This window comes from Akebia trifoliata, chromosome 8 (genome assembly GCF_017979445.1).
Source record: "Akebia trifoliata isolate Shusen 1 chromosome 8, ASM1797944v1, whole genome shotgun sequence".
Classification (NCBI taxonomy): domain Eukaryota; kingdom Viridiplantae; phylum Streptophyta; class Magnoliopsida; order Ranunculales; family Lardizabalaceae; genus Akebia; species Akebia trifoliata.
In genome coordinates, this window is record NC_141382.1 from 42,831,006 (window position 1) to 42,856,441 (window position 25,436).

General features: G+C 35.0%; 2 protein-coding genes, 1 long non-coding RNA gene and 1 pseudogene across 5 annotated transcripts; 1 reads left to right on the forward strand and 3 right to left on the reverse strand.

Moving 5' to 3' along the window:
- The first annotated feature begins 4,329 nt into the window (after window positions 1-4,329).
- LOC147396957 (scarecrow-like protein 3) lies at window positions 4,330-6,562 on the forward strand. 2 transcript variants are annotated; one of them, XM_086452300.1, is made up of 2 exons: window positions 4,330-4,651; window positions 4,988-6,562. In XM_086452300.1, exon 2 carries the CDS (start codon window positions 5,018-5,020, stop codon window positions 6,431-6,433), a length of 1,416 nt encoding a protein of 471 aa, XP_086308426.1. In that variant the 5' UTR covers window positions 4,330-4,651; window positions 4,988-5,017; the 3' UTR covers window positions 6,434-6,562. The 2 variants fall into 2 exon arrangements, with proteins under 2 accessions (XP_086308426.1, XP_086308425.1); XM_086452299.1 differs by having other exon boundaries at window positions 4,332-4,651; window positions 4,967-6,562.
- Window positions 6,563-6,903: 341 nt separating this feature from the next.
- On the reverse strand, window positions 6,904-7,464 carry LOC147396958 (dirigent protein 22 pseudogene; annotated as a pseudogene).
- Window positions 7,465-14,100: 6,636 nt separating this feature from the next.
- LOC147396959 (uncharacterized) lies at window positions 14,101-17,765 on the reverse strand. Its single transcript, XR_015180340.1, has 3 exons — window positions 17,576-17,765; window positions 14,841-14,920; window positions 14,101-14,758 (listed from the first exon to the last, which is right to left on the reverse strand). It is a non-coding gene; the product is annotated as an uncharacterized LOC147396959 (long non-coding RNA).
- A 2,963-nt stretch (window positions 17,766-20,728) lies between these two features.
- LOC147396960 (calmodulin binding protein PICBP-like) lies at window positions 20,729-23,917 on the reverse strand. 2 transcript variants are annotated; one of them, XM_086452304.1, is made up of 3 exons: window positions 23,716-23,917; window positions 21,310-22,326; window positions 20,729-21,221 (listed from the first exon to the last, which is right to left on the reverse strand). In XM_086452304.1, exon 2 carries the CDS (start codon window positions 21,804-21,806, stop codon window positions 21,324-21,326), a length of 483 nt encoding a protein of 160 aa, XP_086308430.1. In that variant the 5' UTR covers window positions 21,807-22,326; window positions 23,716-23,917; the 3' UTR covers window positions 20,729-21,221; window positions 21,310-21,323. The 2 variants fall into 2 exon arrangements, with proteins under 2 accessions (XP_086308430.1, XP_086308429.1); XM_086452303.1 differs by having other exon boundaries at window positions 21,310-23,917.
- Between the last annotated feature and the right edge of the window lie 1,519 nt (window positions 23,918-25,436).

Genomic DNA, 25,436 nt, shown 5'->3' on the forward strand with positions numbered 1-25,436 from the left:
CCAACATCCTCAGGGTCACTTGCGAGAGCTCACCTTCACTTATCTAGTGTCTGTGTGTGTGATGTGTGGGCGTTGCACGCATCCGAGGACTACTCCTTAGTCCCTTGTTTATAGGGATGCCCAATTATATATTTAAAAAAAAAAGAAGAGTCATGATTTTTTAACTCCCCCCCCTCCCCCTCCCCCTCCCCTTTACTCTCCTTACGTGGCATTCTACAAAACCATAGATTTCTTTCCTCGGGATGCACAACTTCACATCCCCATGAACATGTGCATCTTGAGGAAGGAAATCTACGACTTAATCACATCCCACGCCGGGACAGTAGAGGGGGGAGTATGTCAAAGCATAGTCACAAAGTTGGAGAACGGCAAGGGAAAACCGTCCAAAATGGGAAAAACGATAAACAAAATATATATATATATATATATATATATATAATATATATATATAAATTAAAAATTATGACAAAATATATATCTAATGAAAATTTATAAAATCAATTTATTGTCATCAAATCTCATATTTTTACATTTATGAATTACCAAATTATATTATGTAACAAACACCACATTTAAAAAAAGAGAGAAAAAGTTTTTTCTAGGGATAAATCAGAAAAAAAAAAAGGGAAAAAGTTGGAAAAAATGGGAAAGACAATGATTTTTGTGACAAAGGAAAAGTTGTGTTTTTTTACCTGTTTTAATAGTCAGGGATGCAAGTCGCATTTTAAGTGTGTTTTTTTTTCTTAAAAAAAAAAACGCCGTTTTTTGTGACTATGTGTCAAAGGGGGAGTTAGAAAATCATTATTAAAAAAAGAACACGTAACTAGTCGACAGAGTTTTCAATCTGACTTCTAGTTTCCAAATTGCCTCCATAAATCCTTGAATAACAAGTTGAATTTCAAGGCGACTTGGTACTAAATCATTTGAAGTCATCAAACCAACTTAGAAACTCAGCCAAGTCGGATTAAATAACTCGGCCAGATTTTGTGTTAATTTAATTTAATGTTTTTTTTTTTTTGAATTAAAAATAAAATAAAAATCCAAACTTAGAAAAACTCTTTCGCATCATGATCTTAATCTAATTGTCCATTTTCTCAGTCGCCTCCAAATATTTGTATAAGCTCCAAAGTATGAATAATTTACCAAATGTGGCACTATAATTCTAAAACCTTCTTGTGTCCTTTATTGTTTGTTTCTTGTCTTTAGAATCCATAAAATATGTGAATCTGCTAAATTTAGCTGAAGTTTTAGAATAGCTTTTCAGTCTTCCCTCACTTGTGAAGTTAGAAAGCTTTATTCAAATATCCACAAAGCTACAAATATACTTAGTTTTTTTTGTTTTTTGGTTCTATACATTCACCTGAAGACAAGATGCCAACAACTAACAACAACTCTAGAGTTAAAGTTTCACATCATTTCATATAAATACCCAACCTTTTATTTTAGTTTTTCTCACTAAGTAACTAACCTAAACACAAATACCTAAAACATCAAAACTTACTTATCTTTCTCTCTCAAAGTTAACCAAAAACCTACAAAAAGAAAAAAACAAAATAAAAACCTAGGAAAACCATGAAGGGGTGGGCATTTAGATGCAAATGAGGGGACTACATGACAAGGAAATACACATGGGTGAATGGGTACTTGTAGCCTTGTTTTGGAAGATGAATGACACATGTCATTTGGTAATTGGTCAAGTCGGGTGAGCTCACGTGGCTTTAAAAGCACAATTAGGTGAGGGCATTTTGTACCTTTCCGGTATTAATCAAGTAGCCGATAGTGTCTCCTTTCTGATTGCCAATCGTTCCGTTGCATCCTTTCAAAACATATTAATTTGAATCTCCATATTTTCTTCTAGTACCATTTGTCGATCCGATTGACCAATTCTATTGATTCGATCTACTGCTTCATCGATTGAGCAATAATAAAATATAGATTTCAAGCAGCAAATAGGATCAAATGTAGGAGTAAAGTCCGGCCCAACAAAAATAAGCACCCAAAAAAGAGGGGGGGAGGTGTGATGAATAGCTAAAGTTTGCCCGACTTCGGCCCTGCATGAATAGAACAACTTGACACACTTTGATTCCATAATAAAAAGAAAACAAACCGACGAATTTTAACACAACAAATGTAGGCTTTCTATTCAATGACATGGTAATGAAGGAGTAGCTGTGATTTCGATGACATGGCATGTAGCGTCAAGTTTTGGCCCGACCCATTGTGAGCCATATTTGTGCAGTGTTACAAGGCCCATTTAATTATCAGTTTGAGCTAGGCCCATTAAAGGTTTTAAGGTCTCACTCGACAATAAGATAGGCTTGGGCTAGATTGGCAGCACTAATGGCATGACAATATGTGGCATAAGTTTGGTGTTTAATTTGATGACACTTTGAATGTTGGGGCTAGGGCTTTATAAAGATTGCCACCTCTATTCAATAGGTGAAGTTAAATGTTTCCTACTTTTGGATTTTTCTAATACCAAAGGGATGGGACTATATGCCCTCTTAGTGAAAAGAACAAATTAGGGTTTTGGAAGTAGTGAATGAGGTTCCTTGCTATCCTCACTCACTCACAAAACAACAAAACTAGGGTTTGTTGTTTTGTTTTGTTAGGGCATGTTTGGAGGGGCATTACATTGAGGAATAATTACATGATGGCCAGCCTTTATTATTCTCTGTCCACTTAAGGACAAAACAAAAAGTGTGAGTAAGAGAGGAAGACAAAAGAAAAGGGTGTAGCTTCCTACATCAGGAAGTTTTGTTTGCAATCCTACTCCCAGTTGCATTTGTGTGCCAAGTGGATCATTTTTTGGTTTGCACTTGTACATGAATAATTGGCCCACCCATTGACCCAATACCAAAAAAATGTGAAAAAATTCACAGAGACAAATAAAGATCCCATCAAATGGACCCAATCCATCAATTTATTGGATCAAATATGAATCCGACTCGACCCTAAGATCATAATTGAATTAGTTCAAATGAATACGGTTGACACGCCTAATAGAAATTGTGACAACAATAACAATTCATATCATACTTTGTACTTGAGACCAGAGTAACCCAAGTCCTACTATACTAAGTTCGAAAGATAGTAACTCTCCATTCGTATAAGACCCAACCTTTGGTCAAAGGAATATTATCTCCCAAGTTAGAAGAATATTTAAGTATAATTGGGAGAACTTGAAGAAAAGAAGATCTAGAGTGAGATACGACTAAAATGAGACCCATAATATGATTGATGAAGTAATTATTTACCAACTAAAATACATTCATTTTGATTAAAAAAAAAGATATGATTTGATATATGATTCTTATCAACTCTCATTTTCCCTCTTGTATTATAAATATAGATTTAACCTCTCAATGGACTGGAAAAAGGTATTTTTTGGCACATGTAATGCAAAAATGACTGTAATCGAGGGGATCAACCCCGAGGGGTTGGCTTAGTGGCAAGTCGAGCCTTGATAAGTTCTCTAGGAAGAGTAGGTCAAGTGTTAGAAATCCCACAAAGCTATGAATTTCTTAGGACCCCCTCCAGGATCCGATTGACACTTGACTCAACCTGTTGCACGTAGGAATTTTCGAAGGGGTGGTGTGTGTTTCTGTGGGATTAGTCTTACCCAAAGGGTGGAGATACCCATAATAAAATAAAATAAAATAAAATAAAATTGTAATTGAGGGAATCTATATTAAATCGTAAATCTAATGACAGAATTGACAATTTCATGAAAAATTGCTTAAACATTTCTTCATTTTTTTGATCATTTTCATTTATTTATTTATTATATCAACTTGATTCAAAAGTCAGGTTAGCTTTCATAATAGTTCCTAGTTAATAAGAACTGATTTTTAATCAGGGGTAAAGCCAAGATTTTCTTGTAGTGGGGGTAAATTATGGCTAATTGATTTTAGAGAGAAACTCAGAGGTTTTTTTTATTATAAGATGAAGAAAATGATACTTACATTATTTTCAATTAGTATATGAGAAGGCCTGGTCAATAGGCAATGCCATCAACAAAAAATTAAAGTGGGAGGAGGAATTGGAGGGATATGAGGGTGTGGGTGCAAATGGAGAGAGAGGTGAGGGAGTGGGGACAAATGAGACATATAATTAGTTAATGGGGGTGGGCAATTGCACCCCACCAGCTCCGCCCCTGTTTTTAATTCAAATGGCAATCAATGAGCCTAAGAGAATGCCACGTGACAAACATGAAAGCTCGTAGTAGGTTTGCAGTCCAACACATGTAAGCACAAGATCTACACGCAAAACGAAAACAGAATTGAGAGACAAACTCCATATTTCCTCGAAAGACACCAAACTAATAACGACAAGCAGAGAGGGTGAAGTGAGAGCTCAGAAACTCCATATATTCTCACCAAATCAAAAAACGACAACCCATTCTCCTCCTCCCCTTGTCGGCAACGTAGGTACGGAAAAGTCCTTCAAAATTGCTCTAATTCAACCCTAACTAACTTTGATTCCTCTTTCAATGATCCAAGAATAGATACTTGAGATTTAAGAAACCAAAAAAGAAATTATCAGAGGGCTTTATCTGGGTTTTTGATGAATTTGAAAACCCAGATTGGGTTTTGGAGTTCTTGATGTGGGTGACCACTTGTTCTAACTCAAATCACAAGCTCTGTTTCTGGTAGTGTTCTTGGCTCTCATCTTTCTTTCTTTTTGTTCCCTGTTTGATTTTTTATGAATTTTATCTTATAATTCTTTAAGATGTATGATACCCATTTTAATCTGATAAATTTTTTTTCTGGTTTGAGGTACAATTGTTCTTCAATTTTATTCGAAACCCTTGTGAAAGATTTTAAATATAATAAGAAACAGTTGAGAGATTGGAAACCCAGTTAATATTTTAGTTAATTAAAGCTCAGTTTTGAAAAAAAAATCAAGTCTTGAATTCTTTTCTGCTATTTAGCTCTAAATTTAAGCTGTTTTCAATAATTCACAGACTCCTATCTTCACAACCCAGATACCATTTCGGCCATTAATAGAAGAAAAAATGGTTCAAGATGAAGGATCATCGTCAGTAACTTCATCACCTCTTCAGTTCTTCTCATTGATGCCCCTTTCACCAACATTAGGCTCGCCATGGCTACGAGAGATGAAGTCGGAGGAGCGTGGATTGTATCTAATCCAACTCCTTATCTCCTGTGCAAACCATGTCGCAATGGGCAGCCTCGACAATGCAAACATTGTTCTCGAGCAAATCTCCCATCTCGCCACTCCCGATGGTGATACCATGCAAAGAATTGCTGCCTATTTCACTGAGGCCCTTGCAGATCGGATTCTCAAAGCCTGGCCTGGTCTCTATAAAGCGCTCAATTCTACAAAGATATCTACTGTCACTGAAGGAGTTCTCGTACGGAGATTATTTTTCGAGCTATGCCCCTTCTTAAAGCTTGCATTCGTGATCACGAACCAAGCGATCATAGAAGCCATGGAAGGGGAGAAGATGGTTCACATCATTGATCTCAATTCGGCCGAGCCCGCACAATGGATTGCTCTCCTTCAGGCCTTGAGTGCTCGCCCCGAAGGTCCTCCCCATTTGAGAATTACAGGCATTCATGAACAAAAAGAGGTTTTGGAACAAACGGCTCTCCGATTGACTGAAGAAGCCGAGAAGCTCGATATCCCATTTCAATTCAACCCTGTTCTTACCAAATTAGAGAATCTCAATATTGAAAGCCTACGGGTTAAGACAGGAGAAGCCGTAGCTATCAGTTCGGTTCTTCAACTACATTCTCTCTTGGCAACTGACGATGAATCCCTTCGAAAGAAATCTTCACCAGCATCCAAGAATTTGAATTCGATTCACCTTCAAAGAGTCCTGCAGATGAACCAGAGCACACTAGGTGAACTTCTTGAGAAAGATTTGATCAATGGGTATAGTCCGAGTCCTGACTCGACGTCATCGTCGCCACCATCTTTACCCACTTCAGCAAAGATGGAGAGCTTTCTTATAGCTCTTTGGGGTCTATCACCGAAGATCGTGGTGGTTGCAGAGCAAGAATCGAACCATAACGGGTCAACCCTGATGGAGAGGCTTGTGGAAGCTCTGTACTTCTATGCAGCATTATTTGATTGTTTAGAATCAACTGTATCAAGGGCATCGATGGAGCGAATTAAGGTGGAGAAAATGCTTTTTGGGGAAGAAATTAAGAACATTATAGCTTGTGAGGGAGTTGAGAGGAGAGTGAGGCACGAAAAGCTTGAGAAATGGATTCAGAGGTTAGACTTGGCTGGGTTCGGAAGGCTTCCCTTGAGTTACTATGGTCTATTACAAGCAAGGAGGTTATTGCAGAGCTATGGTTGTGATGGGTATAGGATCAAGGAGGAGAATGGATTTTTGATAATTTGTTGGCAAGATCGGACCCTTTTTTCGGTTTCAGCTTGGAGTTGTAGGAGGTATGATTGATCATATTGTGGGGTTTTAATTTTTCAGATTTTAGTTGTTTTTTTCGTTGTACAAAGGTTTTGAGGTTTTGTTAATCTGCATAGGCTCTGTGTTCTTGAGAAAGGATTGATGATCTTTTTTTGTTCTTAATCCTCTAATTTTTCTTATATTATTTGCTTTCTCTTCTAGTTTGTTTGCGACTTGGACTGATCGTTTATCGACATCTACTTAACTTGACCAAGTCGAATATAAAATTGTGCTCTCTAGCCATGCTTTATGAAGCTAAATATTGAGCGATTAGGAAACAACGTGTTATTAAATTGGACGACAATGATTTGCTAACCATGGATTTATGATCAAACTTCTCAGATAAAACATGAAATTTCACACTCATTTTTTTTTCCTTTTTACCGTACTAATTCTCTCATTCATGTTACAACAATAGCGAAACGAGCCTTCCATGCTAGAGATTAGTAGTAGAAAACACAATTTCAGTAATGAATCACGGACACATTATATTCAATAATGGCATCTCCTTTGTCATTGTACCACACAGTCTTGGCCAATGCATAGCCACGAGCGAATCGGAAAATCCCGCATCCTCCAACGATCGGCATCTCTCTTATTGTATGAAATATTGGATTCCTTGCCAATACACTTAGTGCACTACCATTATACCTGCCCTCCATGAACACGAAGTTCATGACCATTAGTAGACTCAGTTCCTCTTGTCCCGCCACTGCATAGATCCCTTGAGCTCTTCCAATGATCTTTGATGTTTGTTCAGGTCCTTCTGTTAATGTGTCATCAGCAATCATCGTTGTTCCAAAACCGAATGTTGCAGGTCCAGCAATTTGCATTGCAGTTGGATTTTGACCGCTAATGGTGTCGTGGAAGTAGAAGTGAAGGTTACTCATCTTCTCCACGCGGTTAACTAGCGTGGTTTCGGAGAATTGGATGGAGTTTTCACTTTTAATGGTGGTGACGAAGGTTGAGAACTTGGTGAAGTAGATGGTGTAGAGAGAGTAGAGGATAGTAAGAACAGAAGCCATTGGACCTGTTGGTTTTTTTGATACTAGAATGAGAGAGAGGAGAACATGAGAGGGCTACTTAAAAAGGATGACCATTTTTGCTTGATCAATTGGTTAGAAATGTCAGCTTTTGGTTGGTCCAACGATTCGACGGCCCAGATTGAAAACTCACTCCAAAGTGACATTATTGAGTGGAGACTTTTTTCTTGAGTGAACCAATGATGGTGTTAAGAGCATGCTTGCTTGTTATGGAAACAAGCCCTCCAAAGCTTTAGCTGGTTTTCAAAGGCATGCTTTTGGAGAGAAAATTTTAATCCATTAATCATCCTTTTCATTATGATTTTATCAAAAGTAAGTTTCATCCAAGAGAGTCTCAAGATACAACATTCCAATACACACATTATGGTATAAGTCTATTACTCGGGACAATTTGAACGTACATGTGTCATCTCGACATAAGAGAAAATCAACATTGAATCTTTTATGGAAAGAATAATGCTGAAGTGACCTCAAGATTGTACCTCACATCGCACATCTTAATATAAAAGTGTATGGGAAACATAAATGCTTTTTATCGAGATAAGAGTGAAAAATATTTATGGTTCATATCCATTTTCACGTCAAGATGTGTGATATGAGGTACAAGCTTGAGGTCACTCTAGCATGATTTTTATCGAAAAGGAATATCTTGGGGGAGGACTTTGTTTTTCACTATGATTCTCACTACGTTGATGTGATAGCCATAAACGTGTTTTTTTAAGATACGAGTAAAAAACATCTACGGTTATATGCACACATCCACGTCAGAAATGTGAGAATCGCAGTAAATCCCAATGTCACCCCAACACTACTCTATCGGAAATACCCCCAAACTGAAGTACTATCGGCATATTATCATTTAAAGATGAGTAACTCCCTCCAAACCGTACTTTTCCTACTTTGTTAACAAATTCTCCCTTCACAAACTATTTATTTTTAATGATAAGATTATTCTTCTTTGCAATGATTTCATATAAATACAAATAGATAATTATAATAATCAATGGTGATGGATATAAAATGTCCCGACCCTTTTAAAATATAACTTATTTTAATAAAAAATATTTATTTTTAATCAGATCATTAAGATTGTTGTTTGTACATTGTAAACCTAAAAATCATTTTAGGCTCTCTTGCCTTAATTATTATTGCACATTTTCTTTTAATTTTAATTTTTTTTTACCATTCCCTTTAAACAACAAAAAAGAGACCAACAAAATTATGTTCTACCTAATTAAGAAATATATTACTTTAGCTGCATTGGCCAAAATTATAACACTGCTGAAGGCTGAAGTCTGAAACTGTTTTTTGATTTATGGTTTAAAACTTTTGGATTGATCTAACGTCCCCCATTACTCAAAATTTCTAAATTTTAATTCTAAAGTCTGAAATCTAAAACGAAACAAACGAGATTAAAAGTTCAGAAGTCTAAGTTTTAAAGTTTGTCAATATCCTTAACGACCGATAGAATACTCCATGGAGTGTTATACACTTAGTCCTCTCCATTAGAAGGCTCATTCCTAATTTCCACAGATACACCTTCAATCATGTTTTCAGGAAAACAAACCAAACTACAGATTATCTTGAATCCTCGCAAGACTCCATGGAATGTTCTAAAATAGATAGTGGCATTCTCCCTTGTAACCTCGGTTCTATCATTGATCAAGATCGTAGGGGTTTTCCTTTCTTGAGGTTGTATCTGGTTTGAGTCTGCCTTAATCCTGTTGACCTTTCAAAAAAAAAAAACACTCACGCTCATAGCTAGTTAGCCACTTACCTTAACTCTAAGAAAAAGAAAAATTAAAATATAAAATACATATTTCTATATCTTTTATCATATATAATTTATTTTATAAATATTTTTTTAATAATGCCAATGATTTTTTTTTTTTTTTTTTGATTTTACCTATTCTCCTAATTTTTTTCAAAATTTTTTCCTTGGCAAATTATTCTCGAATTGCGACTTTGTCACTATGGCCTCAATTAGATTTTTGTGGTGGTTCAATAAAAAAAAAATCCATGCGCCAATTTACTAAGTCAACTCAAAAAATGGTTGATTTAAATATTTAACTAAAAACAATGTCTCATGTTAATTTAAGTGTTTTTTACATCTCCTGTCATTTTTTCAATCAATAAATGATCAACGATTCTAATCGTCATGGGTATACTAGGACATTGAAAATTTCCACACCTTTCACTATTAATATCACTAATAAATGTGGCCAATATTTTTTTTTAAATGTCAAACAAATCACCTTGCATTCCGGTCATTTTTCCAAAATAAAACCGTTGTGAGCTATTTTATTAAACAATAATTTTCAAATTAAGGAAAGCAAATACAACACTTTAACAATGTTTTGGCAAACAATAATTTTTCACTCAAAACTTCTCCAATTGTAGAAGTCAACTTTTTTCAGTTGCAAAAGTTCAACATAAAAAGTCGATTCCACTCCTACCGAGTTGACTCAAACATGAACATGCAATTGCAACTGCAAAGACTCTTTTACCTTAAGTTAAATTTATTTCATATCATCACCTCAACCCTTAAACCCTAAGCCTAAACTCTATAATCTCACCTTTTACGTAACCTTGGGACACAAGAGTAGTTATCCTAATTATGACCTATAATTACCTAAATCCGTAAATCTCATGTTGGGCCTTTTGTAAATATTTAATAAAGTGAGGGTAGACACATATTTTTGAAATAGGACAATAGGAGAGTGTCATGTGAAAACTCCGTGCACCTGAAACTTTTAATTTTTCGGGGTAGAGTTGGAACTTCCCTAAACTGTATACATATTCTCCAAAGTGTCTTAGGCAATTTTTTAGTTGACCTCATTTTTTGAGAGGTCATTTGACGGATTTCTCAAGAGAATTGACTCTTCAACGGGCTTTGAGATTGGCCCAACGATGAAAAGCCTCTTGGTGTTGGAGTTTACAGGCGATTGCCGCATGTCCATTTTTGTGGAATGGTGCGAAACTATGAACTTTTAGGGTATGGATATGAATAATGGGCATAGAATAGGCTAGGGTTTGGACTTCGGTTTTGGGTTTAGAATGGGCTTGGGTTCGGACTAAAAATGGATTTGGATTTGGTTTGTAGGTTTAGGAAGGGGAAATGGGTTAGGTCTGGGGTTGAATGGGCTTGGAATGGGAATAGGTAAAGTTTTGGATTGAGTGGGCATAGGTTAAGGGAATGGGCTAGGGTTTAGCAAATGATGCATGCATGAATGAGAAATTAGCCAAATGACACTTAATGTAGACTATGGGCCCATTTAAGACCTTTGGATTTTTATTTTGAATGAAATTTAATACTTTTGAAAATTAAGGTTTTTTCCCAATGGACTCATGAAAATTAGGGTGTTGTGACAGTATATATTATTTGTTCTCATCTATGCATAATTATCAACCTCAACTTAATTTAAAATTTCAGCATTATTAATTTCATCTTCAAATGTTCATTTTCAACCTCAACTTGATTAAATTCATGCAAAAAACCCCTTGATTTTTCTACTCAACCCCTTGTTTCTAATTTGTGTGAGGTTTGAAGGTTGAAGATGAAGATAAGAACATTTTATTAAAAAGGTTCAATATGATTGATTTTGTGAAAAACTATTAAGAATTTTTTAAACTAAAAGTTAAACACGACGGCACTTAAAGTTACTTTTCATTAATCTATTATAGTAGATTGAGGTCAAGGGAAGCATATCATCTACTTGAAAATAAATGGGTATCTCAAATATTCACCAAAACTTGAAAGGGCATACTTAAATCACCCAAAAGAAATTCTTTAAACACGGGCGATGGTCCATGGATGACCTCACACACTACTCAACTCTCACATAACATAGAACTTAACTGAAAGAGAGAAATGGCATTCCTTGACATTAGTCACTTGGCCATGGCAGTCCTACGGATGGTTGCGACCGAGGAACCGTGCGAAGCTGTGAATGTAATATTGAGGGCCGAATACGGCAATAATAAAACGTTGTTCTAAAACCCAAGCTAAAGAGACCCATGAGGAAGGCTTATTGCAACATCATTAAGAATGCAGACGGAACTTGTGTTTGTCGGTATGTCACTATGAAGAAGGCGATCGAGGTATCTCCCATGGAACCAAATGTGTTGAAAGTAAGAAATAAGAAACAATTTATTTTATTTAGTACTATGTAAGGCGGGGCCCAATGTATTGGATCCAACTCAAAATTAGATTTGATCTAGGTCCTATTGTAAACTAAAGTTACCCTAACCTAACCCTAATCATATATAACCTCAATCCTTAAATGAAAAAACTACCCCTAAACCTTGTAACCTATGACCTAAACCCTAAAACTTTATGTCAAAAACAAACCTCTTAAACCCTAAATCCTATGACCTATAATCACAACCATTTATCTGGGTTTGGTACACAAGCAAAGTTACCCAAACCTAAACGTAATTATATAACGTCAATCCTTCATTAAACCCTAGACTAGGACTTGTAATTAATTATCTAAACCCTATAAACTATAGCCTCAACCCTTTAATATCATAGTTTATGAATGGCAATCACACAGATGAAGTAACCCTAATTTAAATTTAATCATATCGCCTCAACCCTAAAACTCTATAGTCTAAGATAAAATTTACCCTAATCAAACCGTGATCGCATAAACTCAACCCTTAATTAAATCATAGATTCTAAAATAAATCTTAATCCGTAAAGCAGTTAAGTATCGTAATATATGTAGAGAACGAAACAAAGGTTTTGAATACTTACAAATAATTCCATGAATCAATCAATTGGTGTCTTTGTTCTTGTTACCGTGAATTTGTTTAATAAACTTCGTATATTTCACAGATTTCATACTAATATTGATGAACAGCTATCCATCAAATTTAAGTATGAAACCGGTGGAATAGATGAAGTATACAAACACTTTTCTCTACCTCTCGCAGGAGAAAGAAACATAGAGAAAGATGGGAAGGTCTGCTTACATACATGCGTTATTTATAGAAGAGAATTGATGGATTCTTGGTCAAGTTACAGGTTTGGGATAGGTGGTGGGGTGGGGCCCGCTAACTGATTCAATACATATGGCCCGGCCCACTTAAAATTCTTTTATTTATTATAAAAGTAAATAAATTCTTTTTTTAAGTTATTTAAGTCATGTTAAAATTTTATAAAAAGATAGATTTACCGGGCAGACACATCTGTTAAAATTTTATTACAAAAACTCCCTTACCATCAAGTTTGTTACTGAACAAACCTTATTTTATGGAATCAGGCTACCATGACTAACTTAGTAAGATTTCAAATCTTATTAAGGGTCTTTGAGCCCACATGAATTATAAAATTGGCAATCCACATGGATTATCAAATTGGCAATCCAACACCATAGCCTTCTAGATTTCTTGGAAAAACTCCTATTCAAAAGAAAACAAAAAATGAAAAGAAAACATTTTTGAGCTTGATTGAAAGTGGACGGCTACAGAACTTACAAATTTAAAACTAAAATTCCATGTTGAATATTAATTTTTTTGAAAAAATATTCGAAATTCTTAGAATTTTATCCTTTATACTCATGTAGCATAGCATCAGATCATGTTTTTGGATGCTACAAATTGATGCAGTTTGATCTAGTCCTCCAAGTATGTTAAGTAACAAACTAACCCATCAATTTGAATTTTATGACGTGGATCCCACTCCAAGGTTTGGTGGGTAGTAAGCTTCATAAAGTAAGGTTCTCTCAGAGTTGTTAGAACTCCAAGGGAGTTTTTGTAATAAAAAATGCAATAGTTAGGTGTGTGGGATAAAAAAAAAAAAAGAGATTTACCCAAGAGACCTAATTGTTGAATTTTTATTATAGAAACGCTTGTAGTTCTGAAAACTCCAAGGAGCCTTACTTTATCGAGTTTGTTATCGATCAAACCTTGGGAGTAGAGATCCACATCATAAAATTCAAATTGATGTGGTTAATTTGTTACGTAACATATCTTGGAGTGGATTAACCACAAGGGGTTGGCATAGTGGCAAGCGAGCCTTAAAAAGTTCCTCGGGAAGCGTAGGTCAAGTGTTCGAAACCCATGAAGAAATGAATTCCTTGGGGTCAGATTGATCCTCAACTCAATCAATTGCACATAGAACTTTGACTTTAACTCAATCAGTTGCACGTAGAACTTTGACTCGGTGTTTGATTTATTGTGGAATTGATGAACCTAATAATAAAATAGAATTTTAAGACAACAACTATCATTTCCAAACACACCAAAGTTATTATTGGCTCCCACTCCCAAACTTTCAAGGGTTCAACTTTCGAGAATTATAACCTACCAAAGTCCAATTTTCATGTTGAACTAGCAGTTATCAAACACACCATAGTGTTCATAAAGAAAGGGAGTTTTTGTAATAAAATTGCAACAGAGAGACCAGCCTTGTAATTCTCTCTTTGACGAACTCTCTGCAAGTGCAAATGTTTTGAGTGTTTGCAAACGCTCCAACGTAAATGACTTGACCTTATTGCAAACAACTTCCCAATGTAAATGACTTGACCTTAACTCTCCTACGGCTCTTCCTCGAGGACGACATCATGTAATCTCTCTCTCTCTCTCTCTCAATCTGATCGAATGTTGTTCGTGTTAGGTTTGACAGTAAGGAGATCAATCTCTTTAGATTGAAAGCTTTTATCGTGTAAGAGGTTAGTGTTTGGCTGTTTTTAAATATTTATAAAAGAGTAATAAGCAAGGATTGAGCTGCCTACGATCATTTTCAGTCTTAGAACTCATCAATCTTCTTTGCCAATTTGCACATGTTTATGGTTTTAATATTTGTTGGATTGTTAGTAAAAGTTAGGGGAAAAAAAATTTAACAATGGTCTGAACACAAAATATATCATAAACGGTTAAAAAATGAAGGTATATGGATTGCATATCAGGTTTGGAAGGATATTGATGTCTGTAAATAATATTGGACTCCAAGAAAAATCTGTAAATAAAATGGGATACTCGTTGGTGGAGACATTGAGGGACATGTTCAATTCTCCATAGCTAATCGGTGTCTCTCTTAAAGAGACGATACACCTGCATTGACAATGTTTGCATTTGGAGTGTCAAGTATGACTTGTATTTTCCTTGAGATAAAATTACATATGGAGTGCCTATTATCAAATAAATGAAGTCGATATATCTTCTGATGAATTAAGTAATGATATGTGTAGAGGTATTTTTTATGAATACCTCAATATCCCTACTGTCCTGATTAGTATGCCTCGGATCTCCTTCCAATTGTCCCTGTTACCTGTTCCATAAAGCCTCCGATGCCTTAGCTAGTTACATAGAAAATTTATAAGAGTTTTCTTTTCCAAAAGAAAATTGCGTACCTTCTTGATGGTGTGGGTGCCTTATTTATAGATGTTTTGGATAGTCTCCCTCTCTTAGTAGATTTCCAATTCACCCTTATCTGCAATAGAATCATTTCCTTAATTTTCCCCCCTTTTTCCGATATATCCTTTGTCTAAAATAAAGGATTCTAGGCGGTTGCTAGATTTAGTATCATTCCGACCATTCTTCACTACCTTCTATCCGCCTCACCGTTCTTGGATAAGGCTTAGATCACAATACAACAATTAGGTCTACTGGGTAAATCTCTCTACATAATATTTGATAGAGTGATATGTTTCTATGAAAATACGATGTATATTTGTATTATTTCTAAAACAAGCCTCTTAATCCCTAAATCTTATAACCTCAATCAATTATTCGGGATTGAGACATAAGCAAAGTTACCCTAAACTAATTGTAATCATATAACTTCAACTCTTAATTAAACCTTAAACTATGACTTTTACTTACCTAAACCCTATAACCAAACTTTGATTCAACATTTTTATCAGGGCTTGGGACACAAGAAAAGTTACCTTAACAAATTGTACAATATCAACCCTTAATTAAGAGAGATTCTATTGCCACACCAACTTTTGCTAATGCCGCCCCAATTAATATCTAAATCACTAAAGACAAGAAAATTGTCATTATCAATATAAAAACTAATTGCAATCTGTTAATTTCCCATCTCTTCCAGCTCGACCTTCTTCTTGGTAATATGCTTTGAATCTCTATATAAAAAAATACAGAAAATAAAGGCTAAAATCAAATATGCTTGCAACAAAAAATTGCTTATTGAACACATAATGCAAAAGAGAAAAGCTAAAATCAAAGATTCTTGCAATAAAAAATCACTAGTTGACATAATTCTTCCTAGAGAAAAAAAAGAAGCAATTTTAGAATCATATAGGATGGGATACCAAAAGGTTTTGTGCTTTGTAAAAATAATATATAAGCGAAAGTTTAAAACTATCTCCAATTGGAAATAGAGCAAGGTAAAGTTGTTTGGGCATGTCAGATAAAGGACACATCGATTGAAAGTAAATAAAATATGTCAAGACAAGAAAATAAGTGTTGTATATAAGTTAATGGTTCATTTCTGTGGAGATTGGGGTAAATATCTTCTTTGAAATGTTTAGTTGCATGGATAAAAGGACTTAAGATCACATGAACCAAATCACCATGGATGAAATTGCACCAAAATATCATATTCTACCCAAATATAGACATGCTCAAACTGAGGAACAAGACTAACCCAAAGATACTAAAAATTTGATGAGTTTTGCTAGATCAACTTGGATATTTTAACAATGATAATATTGTATCTCTGACACTATATCTTGAGTATGTAACAATGTCATTATGGTTAGACACTTAGACAACAAAACAAAACCTACCAAGTCCACCATCCCTATAGATTAAGCCGCCATGTAACTAAAAGCATGACCAAAAGCATAATCTAAATAGAACATAGAACCATAGGGAAAGATAAAGTGTGTGAAGGTTTGAGAGCCTCCCAATCTCTAATGGGATTGATTTTGACACGTTCTGAAAAAGCCTGCAAGAACTCCAATCATTAAACCAATAGTAACTCTAAAAACCTAAATAAAAAATTTCAAGCAAAACCCAATGATTTAAACATTTAGAATCTTAAACAAACTACGTTAAATGGGTATCTAAAATATTCACCAAAACTTGGAAGGGTATAGTTAAATCACCCAAAAAAAATTCTATAACACTGGCGATGGTCCATGGATGACCTCACACACACTATTCAACTCTCACATAACATAGAGCTTACTGAAAGAGAGAAATGACAATTAGTTACTTGGCCATGGCTGTCCTACGGATGGTTGCGACCTAGCAACCGTGCAAGGCTGTGAATGTAATATTGAGGGCCTAATACGGAAATAATAGAACATTGTTCTAAAACCCAAGCCAAAGAGTCCCATGAGGAAGATTTATTGCAACATCATTAAGATTGCGGATGCAACTTGTGTTTGTCGGTATGTCACTGTGAAGAAGGTGATCGAGGTATCTCCCATGGAACCAAATATGTTGAAAGTAAGAAATAAGAAACAATTTATTTTATTTAGTACTATGTAAGCCGGGGGGGGGGGGGGGGGGGGGGGCAATGTAGGGGATCCAACTCAAAATTAGATTTGATCTAGGTCCTAGTGTAAACTAATACTATATTGGCGACGTTACCCTAACCTAACCCTAATCATATAACCTCAATCCTTAAATGAAAAAACTACTCCTAAACCTTGTAACCTATGACCTAAACCCTGAAACTTTATGTCTAAAACAAACCTCTTAATCCCTAAATCCTATGACCTATAATCACAAACATTTATCTGGGTTTGGGACACAAGGAAAGTTACCCTAACCTAATCGTAATTATATAATGTCAATCCTTTATTAAACCCTAGACTAGGACATGTAATTAATTATCTAAACCCTGGAAACTATAGCCTCAACCCTTTAATATCATAGTTTATGAATGGCAATCACACAGATGAAGTAACCCTAATTTATATTTAATCATATCGCCTCAACCCTAAAACTCTATAGTCTAAAATAAAATTTACCCTAACCAAACCGTGATCGTATAAACTTAACCCTTAATTAAACCATAGATTCTAAAAGAAATCTTAATCCCTAAAGCAGTTAAGTAGTATCGTAATATATGTAGAGATTAGAGAACGAAACAAAGGTTTTGAATACTTACAAATAATTCCATGAATCAATCAATCGGTGTCTTTGTTCTTGTTACCGTGAATTTGTTTAATAAACTTCGTATATTTCACAGATTTCATACTAATATTGATGAACAGCTATCCATCAAATTTAAGTATGAAACCAGTGGAATAGATGAAGTATACAAACACTTTTCTCTACCTCTCGCAGGAGAAAGAAATATAGAGAAAGATGGGAAGGCCTGCTTACATACATACGTTATTTATAGAAGATAATTGATGGATTCTTGGTTACAGGTTTGGGATAGGTTGTGGGGTGGGGCCCGCTAACTGATTCAATACGACAAACCTTTATTTTTGGTGATTTAATGGCCCGGCCCACTTAAAATTCTTTTATTATCAAAATAACAAACCTAAAAGGGTTATAAAAAGAGAGATTTACCGGGCAGACACATCTGTTACAATTTTATTACAAAAACTCCCTTACTTCATCAAGTTTGATACTGAACAAACCTTCCTTTATGGAATCAGGCTACCATAACTAACTAGGAAGATTTCAAATATTACTAAGGGTCTTTGAGCCCACATGGATTATCAAATTGGCAATCCAACACCACAACCTTCTAGATTTCATGAAAAAACTCATATTCAAAAGAACAAAAACAATGACAAGAAAACATTTTTGAGCTTGAATGAAGGTGTTGAAAGTGGATAGCTACAGAACTCAAAAATTTAAAACTAAAATTCAATGTTGAAAATTAACTTTTTTTGAAAAAATATTCGAAATTATTAGAATTTTGTCTTTTATGTAGCATCAGATCATGTTTTTGGATGTCACAAATTGATTCAGTTGGATCTACTCCTCCAAGTATGTTAAGTAACAAACTAACCTCATCAATTTGAATTTTTTGATGTAGGTCCCACTCCAAGGTTGGGTGGATAACAAACTTCATAAAGTACGGTTCCCTTGGAGTTGGTAAAACTCCAAGACAGTTTTTGTAATAAAAATGCAACAGTTAGGTGTGTAGGGTAAGAAAAAGAGATTTACCCCGTAGGCTTGACTGTTGAATTTTTATTATAGAACGCTTGTAGTTTTGGTTACAGAACTCAAAAATTTTAAACTAAATCCAGATTCGGATCCGCTCGATTGAATTACTTAATTTGGGTCAAATAATTTTGGACTAATCAATTTTTTTAAAATTATATTTCTTTCTCATTTGTTATATTCTTCCATTTTACTATTATAATTTATCTATTGTATAAGAATTCATCTTATATTAAAGTAGTCGATAAAAGATATTTTGAAAATAAAAAAATATTTTTCAAGAAATTATATCATTTAGATCTAGGCGAATATAGAGATGCATCAGTTCACTTAAGGAATGTTAACCCATATTTTTATTTGGATCTACTCCAAGGGTCCAAATTTGTTAAATTCGGATTCAGATCACGGATATCAGAGAAAATTCAACCCATTTTATACTATATTCTAATAATCTTATTTTATTACAAAAATTATAATTATTTAAATATGAATCTAGATTATAAATAATGTAAAGTGAGTTAAATAATTTATATGATTGATGACTTAGGTGAGTCAACTCAATTTTGTGATTAAGAATTTGTGTGTGTGGAATTGTAAATCCCACCTACATAGGTTGGAGTTGTATTTCTTAAAAAATGGGAGTTCAGGACTTTTTTGGAATTGCAACTCCATGGAATTGATGAATCAAATAATAAAATAGAATTTTAAGGCAACAACTACCATTTCCAATCACATGAAAGGTATAATTGACTCTTACTCCCAACTTTCAAGGGTTCAACTTTCTAGAATTATTACCTTCGAAAGTCCAACTCTCATGGTGAACTAGCAGTTATCAAACACACCTTAGTATTCATAAAGTAAGGTTTGTTCGGTAACAAACTTGATAAAGAAACAAAGTCATGTTAGTGTGATTAATAAAGTAAGGTTTGTTCGGTAACAAACTTGATAAAGAAAGGGAGTTTTTGTAATAAAATTGCAACAAAGAGACCAGCCTTGTAATTCTCTCTTTTTTTTTAAAATTGCTTCAAAGAGACCATGATATAACTTCTTTGGAAGTATATGAGACTGTTAGGTACTGCAGTTAGATTCATTTGCTGATAAGGGCACATACAGAGGTTAATCATTAAACTAAAAACCATTATTTTGCAATCTTTTCATGCTCATTTCAGGGTAGTTTTTGATCAGTTTGAGAATAGATTGTTATTTATTAGATCGTTACATTGAGGTTGAGATTCAAATTGGTATTAACTGTTTTTCCATGACACAAAGAAATGCAAGTAAGATGCCACCTTCACGAAAGCGTCAACTTTGCAAGGGGTAATACTTGAGACCTGGGATTAGAACTTCAGCTTCACTTGCTTACCTATCCAATTTTTTCCCCCCTTTAACAAAGAGACAGAACCTCTAGATCTATAAACTAATTCTGGTTGAATTGAAGTCTAAAGGGTGTGGGACTTCAGCTTCAAACATCGTCTCAATGATTGGGAATTGAGGAACATTGAGTGTTTACTAGAGGCAGTTGATACGGAGACTGTTTCTTTACAGTGCGGTCTATGTATCTGGTTTGCCTACAACTACTACCTCTGTTTTTCCAGCATTAGTCATTTGGGGTGTCAAGGTCCTCTCTAAAGTCTTGGTTTTTGTGTGGCAGGCTGCATTGGGGATGTTAACCACGATGGATCGACCAATAAAGAGAGGTTTCATTTCTCCTCACTGTCGCACCTTTTGCTTGAAGAACGAAGAGACAGCTGATCATCTCCTTTTACATTCTCCCGTTGCTCAACAAGTTTGGTCCCATTTCCTTGGTCTCTTTGGGATGGTTGGTTGTTTGCCAAGTTCTAATAGGGACTTATTCGACTTGTGGCTATTTCGAGACTTACCTCTTAGGATGTCGAAGCGAATTCTGTGGAGTCTTCTTCCTTTTGCCTTCTGTTGGGGCTTATGGAAGGACAGGCATCATCAGATCTTTCAAGGGAAAGAATTCCAAACTTATGATCTGATTCTCTCGGTATTGGGGCTGATTTTCATTTGGGCAAAGATGTTTAAGGGGTGTTTCTTGAGCCCTTTCCCTTTTTCTAATAAAATTTTAACTTATAAAAGAAAAAAAATGTCTAAAGGGTAAAATCTCTTTCCATTGTTACTACCAATAACTTATTACTCCTTAATATTCATGAAAAAAAGCCAAGGGAGAACAGAAGGCATTCATGAAAAAAAGCCAACCAGGCCATGATACCAGCAATTACTATTGCCCAGAACTATACTTTGCTCTAATGCCTATAGAGAAAGAATTATTAAAAAAACAGACACTATTATAAATTACTAATGTTTCAGATGGATTAAGCTACTAAACAAGACACTCAGACCTTTTTAGTACAAGAAACATCAAACAAATAGTCCTAATTCGTTCAACCATCAAATAACCTAAGTTCAACATAATCTTGGACTGAACACATTTTACTGTACTTGTATCTAGCTGCCATGTCTCCACCAGTCCTGATTGATGATGAACAACAAGTTAGTTGTTCTCCAGAGAGCCAGTAGTTTACTCCTAACACAAGACCTTCAGGCTAACGCAACAGTCCAGTTATTTAATGATGGCGTTAATATACTTTGCTGCTTCATATTGTCATTCTCTGCATGTTGACAGTGAGAAAAGATTAGATTACACTCATATGCATAAAACCATGCAAAAGTTTGCCAACAAAGGCATCGATGTCTTGCCTGGATTATCTCCATTAACGACAAGCTTGAATGAGTCTTGCACGAGTAAAAGCATTGGTGGTATGTTGCTGATGGCTTTCATACTTGGGTATCGGCATGACTGTTTCAAAAGCTTCAACAAGCAATGCCACCTTCCTTTTACGAGCAGGAGCAAGTTTCGTCACCGCCTGTCGGAGTGCATAATCAAGCATCCACTCGTCTGCATTTTTCCTATCATCCATCATTTGATGCCTGAGATCAACATTTTCTGCTTCTGAATTGGGCTCTACAAGCAGAAATCGTGGCTCCCGTGGGTTGAACTTCTTCAATTCTTCCGAGTCCTCAGTAGGCCTCTTGCATCTGATTGGTTCTCTCATATTGTTGCAAATCTTTGGCGGTTGTTGGTTGTCGTGACTTCCTGAATCAATGATTGTGCTTTCTTCTTCAGCACTTGCAGCAGCGTTGGCTATGAAGCATCTTTCTGTTGCATCTATTGCTGCCTCATCTTCTACTTGCATTTTCTAACATCTTTCATTTCTCACTGCTGAAGATTTTGAATTTTTTCGTTCGGAATTATTATGTGCTTCAGAATACGTGGAACATGAGATGCTTGGGTTTTTCCCCTCACGATGATCCTCGTTACCTGTACCAGAGATTTGAATTCCGAGCAATTCGTTGGCATCTTCAATTTGTTCTCTCTTCTGCTCCATCTCCAACAATTGCACTGGGGAGTACCTAGTCTAGTTCGAGCTCACTTCGAGCTACACCCTGAATTGTTTCTGAATCTACAAATTCAGATGTTTGGGCTTTGTACTGCAATCCCTCATCTTTCGGTTCATGTATTTGGCATCCAACCTCTATGTCAATATCCTTGGGAACTGCACTCAATTCATCTTCAAGGGGTTTGTTTTCATCAGCACTGCATATCTGCTTGTCCTCTCCGAGTAGACCATGCCCTTGGAAGAAGTCATTTTCTAGTTCAGAAACTCCGTAGTTCTCGCCGTTGTCTGCTGTTGGAACAAGACTAACCCAAAGATACTGAAAATTTGATGAGTTTTGTTAAGTATAAGAGGTTAGATCAACTTGGATATTTTAACAATGATAATATTGTATCTATGACACTATATCTTGAGTATGTAACAATGTCATTATGGTTAGACACTTAGACAACAAAACAAAACCTACCAAGTCCACCATCCCTAGATTAATCCACCATTTAACTAAAAGCATGACCTAAAGCATAATCTAAATAGAACATAGAACCATAGGGAAAGATCTTGACATCATGTTCTGAAAAAGCCTGCAAGAATTCCAATCATTAAACCAATAGTAGAAAATCATTAACTCTAAAAATCTAAATAAAAAATTTCAAGCAATACCCAATGATTTATACATTAAACACACTACGTCCAATGGGTATCTCAAATATTCACCAAAACTTGGAAGGGTATACTTAAATCACCCAAAACAAATTCTATAACACTGGCGATGGTCCATGGATGACCTCACCCACACTATTCAACTCTCACATAACATAGTGCTTACTGAAAGAGAGAAACGGCATTCCTTGACATTAATACTTGGCCATGTCAGTCCTACGGATGGTTGTGACTGAGCGACCGTGCAAGGCTGTGAATGTAATACTGAGGGCCTAATACGGCAATAATAGAACATAGTTCTAAAACCCAAGCCAAAGAGTCCCATGATGAAGGCTTATTGCAACATCATTAAGAATGCGGACACAACTTGTGTTTGTCGGTATGTCACTATGAAAAAGGCGATCGAGGTATCTCCCATGGAACCAAATGTGTTGAAAGTAAGAAATAAGAAACAATTTATTTTATTTAGTTCTATGTGAGGGGGCCGATGTATTGGATCCAACTCAAAATTAGATTTGATCTAGGTCCTAGTGTAAACTAACACTATATTGGAGTTACCCTAATCATATAACCTCAATATTTAAATGAAAAAACTACCCCTAAACCTTGTAAGCTAGGACCTAAACCCTAAAACTGTATGTCTAAAACAAACTTCTTAATCCCTAAATCCTATGGCCTATAATCACAACCATTTATCTGGGTTTGGGACACAAGGAAAGTTACCCTAACCTAATCGTAATTATATAATGTCAATCCTTTATTAAACCCTAGACTAGGACATGTAATTAATTACCTAAACCCTATAAACAATAGCCCGAGCCCTTTAATATCATAGTTTATGAATGGCAATCACACAGATGGAAGTAACCCTAATTTAAATTTAATCATATCGCCTCAACCCTAAAACTCTATAGTCTAAAATAAAATTTACCCGAACCAAACCGTGATCTTATAAACTCAACCCTTAATTAAACCATAGATTCTAAAATAAATCTTAATCCCTAATATATGTAGAGAACGAAACGAAACATATGTTTTGAATACTTACAAATAATTCCATCAATGAATCGGTGTATTTCTTCTTGTTACCGTGAATTTGTTTAATAAACTTCGTATATTTCACAGATTTCATACTAATATTGATGAACATCTATCAATTTAAGTATGAAACCGGTGGAATAGATGAAATATACAAACACTTTCCTATACCTCTCGCAGTCGCAGGAGAAAGAAACATAGAAAAAGATGGGAAGGCCTGCTACATACATACGTATTTATAGAAGAGAATTGATGGATTCTTGGTCAAGTTACACGTTTGGGATCGGTGGTGGGCCCCGCTAACTGATCCAATACGACAAACCTTTATTTTTGGTGATTTAATGGCCCGACCCCCATAAAATTCTTTTATTAAGTCATGTGGAGCCCTTAAAAAAAACGACAAACCTAAAAGGGTTTAAAAAGAGAGATTTACCGGGCAGACACATCTGTTACAATTTTATTATAAAAACGCCCTTACTTCATCAAGTTTGTTAGAGAACAAACCTTACTTTATGGTATCAGGCTACCATGACTAACTTAGTAAGATTTCAAATCTTACTAAGGGTCTTTGAGCCCACATGGATTATAAAATTGGCAATCGACATGGATTATCAAATTGGCAATCCATTCCCACAGCCTTTTAGATTTCATGGAAAAACTCATATATATTTTAAAGAAACGCTTGTAATTCTGACAACTCTAAAAGAACTTTAATTTATGAAACTTGTTATCTACCAAATCGTACTTTATCAAGTTTGTTAATGATCAAACCTTGGAGTAGAGATCCATGTCATAACATTCAAATTGATGTGGCTAATTTGTTATGTAACATATCTTGGAGTGAATTAACCCTAAGGGGTTGGCATAGTGGCAAGCAAGCCTTGAAAAACTCCTTAGGAAGGGTAGGTCAAGTGTTTTAAACCCCACAAAGCAATGACTTTTTTGAGGGTCAGATTGATCATCAACTCAATTAGTTGCATGTAGAACTTTGACTGAGTGTTTGGTTTATTGTAGGAAATTAATTGATGAATTGTTTGCATTTGACTCAGATATGACTTCTCTATTACTTGAAAAATATTATCATGGTTGTGAAAATTTAATAAAGGAAATTTGGTTTTATATATTTTGATAAAATAATTAATTTATGATAATTTAAATATTTATTATTTTAAATAAATATGATTTTGTGATGAAACATATTCTAATCTAGAACTTAAAACAGGTTGGTTTCGGACTAGATCTGAGTATACTCATATCCAAATCTTTATTCGGCTCGGATCTTATTAGCTAAAACCATATCCAAATCATTTATTACACTAAATCCAGATTCAGATCCGCCTGACCGAATTACTTACTTTGGGTAAGATAATTTTGGATTGTTCAACATTTTTTTGATTATATATCTTTCTTATATGTCATATTCTTCTATTTTACTATTATAGTTTATCTATTTTATAAGAATTCATCTTATATTAAGGAACACCAACCCATATTTTTATTTGGATCTACTCCAAGGGTCCAAACTTATTAAATTCAAATTCCGATTACAGATTTCAAAGAAAATTCAACCCATTTTATACTATATTTTAATCCTCTTATTTTATTAAAAAAATTATAATTATTTAAATATGAATTTAGATTATATTTAATGTAAAATGAGTTAAATGATTTATATGGTATATGACTTTGGTGAGTCAACTCAATTTTTGTAATTAAAAATTTGTGTGTGGA